General features: G+C 39.4%; 2 protein-coding genes across 2 annotated transcripts; one reads left to right on the forward strand and one right to left on the reverse strand.

Moving 5' to 3' along the window:
* Positions 1–231: 231 nt before the first annotated feature.
* LOC135642455 (PRA1 family protein F3-like) lies at positions 232–1,082 on the forward strand. The gene has a single exon (XM_065158618.1). It carries the CDS (start codon positions 331–333, stop codon positions 895–897), a length of 567 nt encoding a protein of 188 aa, XP_065014690.1. The 5' UTR covers positions 232–330; the 3' UTR covers positions 898–1,082.
* A 4,348-nt stretch (positions 1,083–5,430) lies between these two features.
* On the reverse strand, positions 5,431–8,486 carry LOC135642397 (putative transcription factor bHLH041). Its single transcript, XM_065158524.1, has 8 exons — positions 8,113–8,486; positions 7,892–8,017; positions 7,707–7,812; positions 7,610–7,624; positions 7,455–7,517; positions 6,602–7,255; positions 6,040–6,522; positions 5,431–5,833 (listed from the first exon to the last, which is right to left on the reverse strand). The coding sequence occupies exons 1-8, from the start codon at positions 8,229–8,231 to the stop codon at positions 5,744–5,746; spliced, it is 1,656 nt and encodes a 551-aa protein (XP_065014596.1). The 5' UTR covers positions 8,232–8,486; the 3' UTR covers positions 5,431–5,743.
* Between the last annotated feature and the right edge of the window lie 4,335 nt (positions 8,487–12,821).

The raw sequence follows: 12,821 nt of genomic DNA on the forward strand, positions 1-12,821 counted from the left end.
AAATGAAACGAAATAAATTTAAATAAATAAAACAAACCATTCATGGTCTACCACTCTTTTCTAATCGATTAGCTGTCGGATCCCCTCCAGGATCCGGCTTCCAAAAGAACGGAGAACGTGCCTTCGCCGTGAATGTCTGGATCCTGGCTGATTCGTGGCAGCAAATCTGTTGCCGGCCCTTTTGTTTGTTTATGGTTCCCCTCCCCCACACGGGCTATTAATCAATTACTTCACCGACGGGCCAGGTCTACACCCTTCCATTGGCCACATCTCTTGATTAGTATTACCTTGGACTTCGATCTCGGTTGCCTCCGCCGGAGATCGCCGGAGATGACGACCTACGGGACGATCCCCACCTCCACCGGCCCCTCCTCCTCCTCCTCCGCCACTCCCCTCGATTACATCTCCCGCGCCAAGGAGCGGGGCCGGTCCGCGCTCGCCATGCGGCGGCCTTGGCGGCAGCTGGCTAACGTGCACGCCATGGGCCTCCCGCCCAGCCTCGGCGAGGCCTACGTCCGGATCCGCACCAACGCCGCCTACTTTGCCATGAACTACGCGATCATCGTCTTGCTCGTCGTCTTCTGCAGTCTCCTCTGGCACCCCATCTCCCTCATCGTCTTTCTCGCCTGCCTCGCCGCCTGGCTCTTCCTCTACTTCCTCCGCGACGAGCCGCTCGTCTTCTTTGGCCGCACCATTGGAGACCGGGTGGTCCTGATCGTGCTCTCCGTGGTCACCCTGGTGCTGCTCCTGTTAACCAAGGTCACGTCCAACGTGCTCATCTCCCTTCTAGTCGGCCTGCTGCTGGTGCTGATTCATGCCGTGCTGCGCAAGACCGAGGATCTGGTGATGGAAGAGGAGGCGGCCGGGCCTGGGAAGTGGTACGCGGCCGTCTCGTAGTAACACCGGACAGAACCGGTTTGGGCATGGGTGCTTAATATCTTGACCTCCTACTTCTACCTATCTATTGTTGTGTGACTACATCGATTTGCAGTAGTTTGATGTAATTGTTTTGCACACCATTTGTTTGTTGTTTTGCCTGTGTGTGACAAACTTATTCCGCAATCCAAAATCTTTCATTTTTATTCCTCCGCTGCTGATTTTATCAAATGAGGTGGCTGGAAAATTAAATATCTGCTTTACCGATAGTAATTGGTTCATGCTCTCCTGCCACTTTTGCATATAGTTCATTGTTTGTTTCACTGTCTCACTTACAATTGAACCACTGATTTCTTCTTAATTACATCAGAAACAAGTTGTAGAGAGAAGTGTTTTTGCATATTCTTGTTTTATGTGCTTGAGCTCGTGCTGTCCTCCAAACTAGAACCAGGGAGTTCCTAGAAATGATTTGAGGTGATTGATAGATTTATCTTAGGCAATCTGTCAATGGAAAAGGCAATCTTAAGGACTGTATGATGCTAGATTGAAGATAAGGGTCGATGGCCCATCATGCTTTTATGTCATGATGTGAAAGTGGCAGACAACTACTACGTGTACCTAACCGTGGTCCTAATAAAGTCATCAAAGGAGAAAGCTTCAGATCATGAATAACCTGCTTTGCTATCTCAGGTGATAGATTTTGCAGTGACAAGTTCCCCAAGCATGTATAATATGTTAAAGTTTATCTTGTGCTGCCATTAATTCTGTGAAAGTTTGATGAGAAAAGGTGAATTGTCATCAGTCAATGATCGACATGAAATTTTTATGGATGAATATATTGTATTACAGATCTTTGATCAGTTAGAATGATTGGAACTTAAACCATATTGTAGAAGAGGGTTATGGAGCTTATCATTTCATCTCTGATGACCAACAGCCACATGTATATGAAGAAATAGGAGTACAAGTGTAGAAATTAAGTTCCATTTAGTCATTTCCTTAAAAAAATAAATGGGGCAATATTTTAGCTTATTTGTTTAATCATGTTTACACTAGATTGTAAAAATAAAAGGTCCTCTAAAACTTCTAGTATTGGCTATGAGAATGTTCAAAGATTAGGTGGGATCTGAGTTGTAAAACTCATATTATTTGTAGGATTGTGGAAAGGATCAGGCAAAACTGGACCGAGTTGGTCCATGGATTCTGTTTGTTTTGAATGTACTTATATGCACCCCTAGTTATTTCCATTATCTGGATAGATTGATAGATTATGTTTCTTAAATTAGTCCATTTCTATTCTTAATCTTTTTGTCATAGAAAAGATAACATGTGAAAAATGCTGTAATACTAACTATGAGTTTCACTGAATTGATGACATAGAGACCCAAATAGACACTTAATGTTGATGTGGGAGCATAGACTATTGGCCTATGATAATGGAACACTATTTCTGTTTAAGAAAAGGGTTTATCGACCATCGATGTGCACTCTTTCCCAAATTATATATGTTTAGAGATATCATCTGACTTTCTTCTTGATATCGAAATTGAATCCTCCTTGCTTCTCCCACTGCAAGAAGACTAGAGATATCTTACAAATGATGCCAGTCAGACTGATTTAGGTTTTGGTGCTTGTGATTGCTGGCATCGTTAGAAATTGACGAAAAGTAAGTGGGGTTTATGGTATTATCGGTTACGACCGAAATAGCTCATTTTTTCATTACATGTAGAATTGATTTTTTAAACCTATTTTAGATTACATGTGAAGAAGCTTATAATCCATGTTGGATGATTCACATACTGAACATTTTATGCCACTGTTGAGAACACAGGAAAGCGCATGTTATAGGGCTGTTTATATTTAGTCTTCTACGGATTGTGTAATATATCGGCTGATATCAGGCAAGTGTGGAGATGCTCATTTACAATCCTTCTCAGGACACTTTGTAGGGGAAAATACTGGCTAGATAGCCTGTAAGTAATCACATTTTGTTGAAGTAGGGTCAGTTGTCCTATGATGATGATAATAGTACAAGAAACTTGTTTCTGGTAATAGAAGACTATCTGATTGACATAGCTTGAGATCTTATAGATCTTTAGTGTTATAAGAAGGCCCATGGACAGGCTACAATGAGGAGATAGTCCAAATGCATGGTTTTAGCTACTAGAATTTAAACAATGACTGGTCTACTTATCATCTTGTAGCCACCAAGTTGAGGACACTCATAGATGAATTCCAGATCCCATGGTAAAGAATAACGGCAAGTGTGCTGCAGTCACTAAAATTCCCTTTGGGCATGGGTTCAGAAACTCTTTTACTCCACAGTGGGTGAAGGATCACACTGGTCAGGCTTGCCTGGAAGAGTTGTAGTGGCAGAACCTTGAATTTTAGCTGATGCTATCCATGGCTAACTGTTGACTATATATGGACAATCTGCTTTGGAAAGCTCTACAGATGGCTGCCAAAGTATGGGTGGTTGGCACTCAGTTCTTTGTCTTTGGCTTCACATAGTGGTTCCCTTGAATCATTTCTGCTATGTCCATTGTCAACTTCAGGTTTTCCAGAATCACCATCAACCATATAGGATTTTCATATGATTGGAAGTTTCTGACAAAAGAGACTGATTTGCCATTGACTATTTGTCACAGAAGATGCATGTCTATGATGCTGCCACAGCAATCGGGTATGTAATGTTTTTGACTTGCCATTGACTGACCATGCTCAGTAGAGCACCATTCCATCTCTCTACTCCAAAAGAGTCATCATCTAAAGTGAATATGAGAATATCAGAACTCCTGCAAGTCTTAATCTGCTTGTCACCATTGGTTCATTGTCCTCCTATCTCAATTTGCAGGCTTGCTACATAATCTAAAAGTCTTTCTTCTTTTCAATCCATACATATTAGCTGGTGTCTGAAAAGTTGGCAGTGGACACATCTTGATTCAGAATCTGCTGTGCCCCAGAAAAGGAGACATGATCTATTTTTCAAAAATCTGCACTGTTAAGTCTGAAACCAAGTACTGGCAATGTTCTCATTTAGTTCCAATTCCTTTGAATCATCAAATGAATTGTGACTAATAACAGTGACGATGGCAGCCACAGAGAAGGATGATAGTGACCATTAGTGTGAAGCACCGTAGAAGTTTTCATTTGGAAAGAATCAAGGAAACATCCGAATCCCAAGAACATCTAGTCATCCCCAGGCTGGTGAGAATCAAGGAAACATGTAAGAACATATAGTCATCTAGTCTTGTTTTATCCCAACCCAACCCTATATGTTCTTATACACGGTTAATTACATATTATCTATTAGCATAGACTTAAAAAATTTATATTGAAATTCTTATAGTTATAAAAGTTAAACATATAGCTTTATTTATCATAACGTCATCATCAGTTTTACCAACGAAAGTATGAAAATAAAAAAAAAGAAGATAGTTTTAACGTCCCAATTATATTTTCAGTAGTAGTGAACAATGACATCGTTGGGGTAGATATCGATGCTCTACATGTGTTGACGTTGATGTAGATATCAAGCAGTGACGTTCATTCTCACATCGTTGTTAGTGCCAATGTAAATATAAAGTGTCACGCCTTTCCCCGCATCGTTGTCGGCATCAATGTAGTTGCCGAGCAATGTCGATGCAAATGCAGTGCATCAGTATCTACGTCATCTTTTTCTCTCTCCCATTATCTCACCTTTCATCGTTGTTTTTTTCATCATTCACAATAGTCACCTACGACTCCCGATGATGTCGTCATTTGTCATCACAAAAAACATAACTGTAATGTTAAAATTATATTTTTATCTATCATTTTTGTACTTTCATCGGTAAAACCTATGATATTAGGATAAATTAAATTAGATGTTTCGTTTTCACTTTCATAACTGAATAAGATAATTTATAATTAGTCCTATTTTTTTATAATTATAATCAATTGATTCACTGTTTAATTTGTTGTCTTAAATTAGTCAATTATTGGTCGTTAGTGATCTTACAGTAGCGACTGCTTCGTTTGTTGAGTAATGCTCGTTATCCTTCTTGTGATCATAGAAAATTCTTGAATCATTGTGAAATATGTCACAAAACTTCCTTTTATATATTTATACTTCCAATTTATTTATTTATGATGTCATGGTTCACGCCACCGTCGACGAACATCTGACCTCACCCGTGATCCAATTAACAAAATAAACTATCGTCTTTGTTGGATTTGAAAACACTAGTCATCCATTGAAGTGATTATCTCTCTCTCTCTCTCTCTATAAATGTGTTTAGATTTTCATGTTTTTGCAATCCATTGAGGCTTTCATGACATACTTCAAAATCACTTCCTATATTATATGATTGAGTAAATTTATTATAATCCGTCGTAGCTTATTAATCCAGAGAGAGAATTTAAAATATTAGAGGGAAAGAAGACCATTGAGTGGTCAAAATAAGTAAATGCTTCCTTCCTTCGAATATGTAATTTCATATCAATCACTCAGAGGCCCTCCCTGTCTAGTATAAAAGGTCAATCCTGATCTATTATATTTAGAAGCTTGTCATGCTCAGATTGGCCTGTAAGAAAAAACTAGCCAAAGTAATCAAAAAGTTCTCTTTAGTCAATCAAAAAGACAACCACCACAACGTATGTGGTCGACATCTCTCTCTCTCTCTCTCTCTCTCTCTCTCTCTCTCTCTCTCTCTCTCTCTCCATCTTTGTGGCACGCATACAGACACAAAGAATCGTTCTCCAAGCCTCTCAGCATAGAATTCATTGCCAACTTTACGAAAGCGACGCCATCTCCTCTCGCAGACTCCCCTCCGGAAGAAGATTGGTCAACTTTGATGGCCCAGCTAGCCTTCGGCGAAGCACAGCATCATGGAGCGGTGGTCGATGACGCTGCCAACGCAGAATACGCCGCTTCGACCACAGCTTCCTTGAATGCCTCCTCGTCGCAATCACCACTCTGTGACATCAACATCACCATCACCCCACTGAAATCTTGTCTCCGGATCAAACATGAAACTTCCTATGATGCCGGATATATTGCAGTAAAGAAAAAGCTGGTGGCCATCAGCCTACGCTGGTAATCTAACTCTATTATTGATCTATGTGTTGCAGGATGTTTGACCGGCAGTCAACGTTGGCCTACAATAATCTAACAGTACGTACCTTAACCTGTAGCGTGAGGCTTGCTTTCATGCAAACATTCGTCTGTGACGATCTTGTGCTCGTCTCCACTGACACCAAAGTGGCACCTCTCATCCTTTTCAGGCGTTCGAGCACATTAAGAATCATATCTATCGCATTACATTCTACCCTCACCGTAACACCGATGTTGATCCGTTGGGTTTCTGATGTCGATTCTGATGACCAGGTTACGCGAACTTGCACTATTTCATTCGGATCTCCGTCTTCCTCCTCCTCGCCCTGATGCCGAAGCTGCACTTCCGGTAGCCTGTTCCTCTCCTCCAGCTCTGATGACCCGGTTATGCGAATTTGCACTGCTTCATTCGGATCTCCATCTTCCTCGTTCTCGCGCTGATGTCGAAGCTGCACCTCCAGTAGCCTGTTCCTCTCATCCAGCTCCGAGATCTGCGTTCTCAAGCTGTTGAGGTAGTTCCTTGTGTTGTCCAGCACTGATGCCTTGTCCTTCTGTTGAATCCAAAGCATGGAAACAAATGAGCAATGTACGATCGATCGGTATCGTTTCGTTTCCTTCTCAGAAGCGTACCTTAGAGCCTCGGGGAAGCAGCATCCTGAGAGCGTCGAAGCTTTCATTGAGCTTCTCACGGCGCTTGCGCTCTGATATCATATGATGCATCTGGTTGCTTGAAGTTCGTGCGTCCTGCATCGGAGCCTCGAACCTCGTCAGGTTCATTGTCGTCAGCAGCATGATGACCTTCTTAATCATCTTCTGGCCGTGCAAGCTTGGATTGGCGTTGGATTTAGGCGCCAAAGCTGGACAGTAAGGCTTGAACGCCCCTACTGAGCGGCCCGCCGCCGGTTCCGATGTCTGAAACGGCATCAGAGTGGTAGAAGAAGAGGTGGAGGAGATGACAACAATCATGGCTCTCGTAATCTCAGCGTCGTCCCGGGCAGCTGAAGGAAGCAGGACGTTTCGGTATCGACCGTAGGCTTGCATGGTGACGTGGCGCGGCAGAGCCGAATCAGGCATGATCGAACGACCACTTGATGAGTGCTCGGCACTCCCCACCGATCGAGACCGAAGCGAGGAGGAGGAGGAGGAGGAGGAGGGCCGGCTCTGGTCGGGAATCGGGAGCACCTGTCCCAACTGAGCCTGTTGAATGAACTCTTCTGATCCCAATTGTGACTGCCGTATGAAGTCCTCGCTGAACACTCTTTGGACATTGATCTGCATGTTTGTCTGCAGAAAACCACGTCATATATATAGCAAAGACGTCAAGATGAGGGTGTGATATACACTTCAACAAGTTATCTTTTCTTGTGGTTAGAAACCGTGATAATAGGTGTCATCGCCAAAAAATATAATTGCGAATTTTACGATCACAGATAAATGTGTATATGCTACTATGATGTATATATAATATATAGATTCTTATTACATTGCTGGGCGATGTCATCCCCAATTCTATCTCTCCGCTTGGGCATCCCAGGAAAAACGCAGTCTGTCACAGGGAGAGCAGTGCGTTGTTATGGTGAAGAACATGATTCAGTAAGATCAAAGAAACCAGCAAGAACGACACCCAACAATGTCAACCTTGATGCCAGCCTCCTGCACAAAGAAACCATGTACATGATTAAGCGCTATGGGCATGATCGAGCGAGTTGAGGAGATCCATCTTGCTTGGTTATACCTGATAGAATTGCCGTTGAACTCGCATCGAGGCCAAGTCCATCAGGTCTGCAACTCCCAGCTCGAAGTAGGGAAGGCCGTTCTTGTAGGCTAACCCAGGAACACAACTTCAGAAGCACAGAGAAGGCAGCCGGATCAGATGAAGTTGATTACTGAGCAAGGATGTGGTGGCGGGGGCACACACACCTGTGCTGGATGTCACAGATAGATCTCCGGTAGGCGTCGAAGAGACCCCTGGAGGGGCTGCCCGAGGAGGAGCTCGGGTGGGTGCTGTCGTCGTCACGGTGCCATCCGACCATGGAGGTCAAGTAGCTGGATGAAGGCCGGGAAATTAGATCCCAAGGAAGAGAGCAAGAATCAGGGATGCAGAGCGAAGAGATTTAAGGGTGATGAAGAGGTATATGTACTTGGATGGCGGATGGTAAAGATGAGACCAGAAGCAGATGTACGAGCATCCCAGCACGCGACCGGCGGTTCGGAGGAAGCGACTGCGGGCGTCCGGGCTGAGGAGGAAGATGGAGTCCATGAGTGGGGCAGAGTCGTGGATACCTGCAGCTTCAAGCTAGGGGATTTGGCTGCCATCTTCCATATCCTACTGCGCAAGTCCAATGCTTTCCCCTTGTTATCTAATATCATAGTATTGATATGAGCGAGTATATATACATAAGTTGAGAGAGAGAGAGAGAGAGAGGAATAGTCGAAAAACTCGCGCGGCTTTGCCATCCCTCGAGAAGAAAATTCGTCATTTGTCGTTCAAAGTCTTTGGTTGTGAAGATGGAGACAGCGCAGAGAGAGAGAGAGAGAGAGAGATGATGTGCTCATGGCGTCCTGCAGTCGTGCAATGTTTGGGATGTTTGGGAGTTTAATAAGAGTTGCGTGGTTGGATGAAATTAAATTACTTGTCTAATTTTTATCCATAAAAATTACTTGTTTTTGAAAATTTAACAACTCCACGAACTAAAGTCTAAATCTCAAAGATGAATCCAAATTAAAGTGATCAAAATTATCATCCAATCTAAGATTTAATTATTACATTATGAATACATTTAAGGATGATTTTTCAAAAAAAAAATTCTCTTTTGGATTTCGTATTCCCTTCTTTTATATTTTTCTAATAGCATCCCCTCCTTCGTATAATTTTAAATATATCTTTCTTATAGTTTATCGCTTTCATCGTCATAGGCTCTATTGCCCATCTTTTCCTGTCCTCTCCCCTCCTCTTTCTCTTCTGTTGTTGCTTGCTCTTCCCTATTGTCCCTCTCTACTCTCTTCTCCCATACCCAATCTTTCGCACTCTTTCTTCTCTTCCTCTTCAATGATAGTAACGAAGTCTTACAAGCAGAGTATGAGCTAAAGACATTGGAGGCGACAAGCGAAAACGTATAAATTACAGAGGCAATGATAAAAAAAAAATATTTTTAAAATTATTTAAAAAGAGAAGATGCTGTTAGGAAAATAAGAAAAGTGGAGATGTCTTCCGAAAAAACTAAAAAAAGTTTTTTTTCTAGAAAATCATTCTATATTTAATATATAGTTTGATTTTGTTAAAATTTCTAATTGGACAGGTAAAGCTAAATTAGTCAAAATTGACAGATTGGACAGTCTATTTAAATCCTTAATGAGATAAAACTATTCTTAATTCATTTTCAATAATCATGTGTGACTTTATCAGTAAGTAAAACTATAAATAGAGTCATATATCATGTTCACATTTAAAATTTTATTTTTTGCTTTTATAATATTGTAACCATTTCCATTCGGATTGGTGGCCATGAGATCCATTCTTGTCCTCGTCAAAGCAAAAGCCAAAAGTTAATGCTTCGAAACATCCACGACTCAATCTTCCATTTACTTGGAAGGATGCGATGAACAAATGTGGTGCATCTTCTTGCACGTGTGGATGCAATTCCCTTTTCCAAATTTACCCGAGTCATCATCTTAACACCCAAGACCTCGAAATCCAAAATCAAGAAGATAAATCTTAGATATTAATAGTCAATAAATAAATAAAACAGTGATGTATAATTTATTTGGTTCCGCAACACAAAGTTCTTTATGATATGAAAATTACAAATATAAGGAATAGTTCTTTTCAGAACTAATCCAAACACAAAGTTTTGATTACATTCTATCACATAAGTTTCGAAGAATTTTCTTTTACGAATACAAAACTCTATTTTATTAAAAATCCTTTTATATTAGACTTTCCGATACTATTATTTACTCCTCTAACACCCTAAGGCCTCAAAATGAAAAGGAGATATCAATGATCAATAAATGAAAAGGAATTATTTTTTTATGAGTATAAAACTCTAATTCATTAAGATTTTTTCTCATATTTGAATTTCTAATACTGTTATTTACTCCTCTAAATATTTCTAACCTTCTGAAATATATTTAGTCCTTTAAATTTAAATTTATCTTACTTATATCATGAAAAATCCAAAAAATTATATATGTCCAGAAAAAATTCATTTGCTGAAACTTAAATAATGATACTAACAACTTAAAAGAAACTTATAAATTGAATATATGATGCTAAGAATATATGACAAGAAATAATAAAGATGTAATGAAATAACTTCTGAGATGACAGTGACCATCTTAATTTTTTTTTGCTTTCCCATCTAGAGATAACCCACTTGTGTGTGGAAAGAAATGAGCGCAATAAGTATCCTTCCTTTCTACACATTATAAAATCATAAAAAGGAAAGAATTATTTTATATATTAATAATTATTTAGGTGTCGGAAGAAATAAATGTATCCTCTTTTTCTACACATCGTAAAAGCATAAAAATATAATTATTTTATGTATTGATAATTATTTGGGTGTTGGAAAAAATGTATGCAATGAAATGATATGAGATGACAGTGACCACTTGCGTGTCGGAAGAAATAAGCACAATGACCATCCCCTCTTTCTACACATCATAAAATCATGAAAAGGAAAGAATTATTTGGGTGTCCTAACGAGCATTTCCTTTTTTTTCACACATCATAAAAACATAAAAAATAATTATTTTATATATTGATAATTATTTGGTTGTCGGAAGAAACGTATGCAATGAGCATCACTCTTTCCACACATCATAAAATCATAAAAAGAAAAGAATTATTTTCACACATCAATAAACATATGAAAAAAATTAATTATTTTATATATTGATAATTATTTGGGTGTCAAAAGAAATGAATACAATGAGCATCCCCTCCTTCTACACATCATAAAATCATAAAAATAAAAATAAAATTATTTTATGTATTGATAATTATTTGAGTGTTGAAAGAAATAAACACAATGAGCATCCCCCTTTCTACACATCAAAAAATTATTTTATATATTAAAAATTATTTGAGTGTAAAGAAAAAAAGAATTCAATGAGCATCTTTTTTGTATGCATCATAAAATTATTTTTTTAAAAATATTTTATATATTAATAATTATTTAGATGCCGAAAAAAATAAACATAATAAGCATCCCCTCTTTTCACACATCATAAAATCGTCAAAAAGAACATTTTATTTTATGGACCTTCTTCCTGATATGCCACCCTGCATGATTCTTTTGCAGATGATCATGTTTCTTTCTTCCTAGTTCATCTTCTCCTCTTGGAATTGTGGCTCAGAGACTCGGTGGAAGAAATTATACCAGCACGCAGCCTTGCCATTATTCTGTCAGAAGCAGCTTTTTTTTTATTTGGTGATAGAACACTAAAGAACATGATCCACACAATATGAAGGTCCCCATGGGATGCCTCTCACTCAAACATTAGTTGAGATGAGACTGTGAAACGAAGTCGTGATGAAGTCTTTGTTGGTACATGGATTCTGTGGCCCCCCATACTCTGAATTGTATTGTTCTTCCCGATGCATGTGTGAACCCATGAGCTCAGAGACAGCAACCTTCTATGTTGGCGTCTCCAGTGACGACGATAAGTAGAGAGTAGACTCCAAAACTACATCGTTGACGTAGGACTAAGTAAACAATGAAACACAGGCAATTAATGCTGAGGCCAATCTCTGAAAGGTCGATTCTAGACAATCTGATGTTTGCCCTACAACAATGTGGACCATTCTTTCGTTGATTCTGCATCATGGGTCACTTTAATTAGATCATTGGCTTGAATCTTTCCAATCGTGTACTTGTCTGAGGTCCTCGAACAACTCTGCCAAGACTTGTCAAGGACGATCAACATCTAAGCTTGAGAGAAAATCCACGATATCTGTCATGATGACGATGACATATTTAAATGACTCTTTTTTCCCAAAGAAAAGGTCCAATGAAGGACCACTGCAAGTTGAGCAGCATAAATGAAGAACAGCTGATGACTTGTTCGAGGACGGTGAGGTATGGAAGATGAGGTATGAGCTTAAGATATTAGATAAATTTTTAAGATCATTATCAACTAAACTAATTGATATATTCAAAAATATATATCGAATGAGGTTTCAAACTCTAAATACTTGTAAATTAGTTTGATACACCGTATTGTAAAAATATATGAAATAAAGTTTCAAACCCTCCCTCAATTTTTAGTAAGTTAATTTGGTTGGTATATCAGATCAGTGTTTAAGGTATAAAAAGAATCTTTGTTATCCTGCATGTCTTACACTAGTAAATCCAAATTAAGCCTAGTTTATATAGTGTTGTAACCTGGTTGAGTTCAAACTGATTTAGTATTGTCCATGTAGTGTATACAAAAATGTCATGGAATCTCATGATAGTATAGATTCAGAAAGTAGTCCTTGTAAATATTACGTGGAAGTACTGCTCGTAGCAATGCAAACTCCAACTTGCACAAGAGTTTGATTGTATATCGACCCGTGAATCTAGTCGTGCTGACTCATCAGTCACGGTATATCCGTTCGTTAACAAAAACTCGCAAGCTTACTGCCCACAAACTCTACCCTATCTGCATACATGCATAAACGAATGCTGCAAGGCCACAGTCATCTCGCTTTAATGTGAATCAGATGATTAGAGATGCAAGATACACCATGACATTATTATGTATACCTCTCTCTCTCTCTCTCTCTCTGAAGGAACTGATGTACCAAGTTATGCTGGGTTAGAGTGGACGATTACCCTGGCTGTTGTGCTTATTGTGTTGATTA

This window comes from Musa acuminata, chromosome BXJ3-7 (genome assembly GCF_036884655.1).
Source record: "Musa acuminata AAA Group cultivar baxijiao chromosome BXJ3-7, Cavendish_Baxijiao_AAA, whole genome shotgun sequence".
Lineage (NCBI taxonomy): Eukaryota > Viridiplantae > Streptophyta > Magnoliopsida > Zingiberales > Musaceae > Musa > Musa acuminata.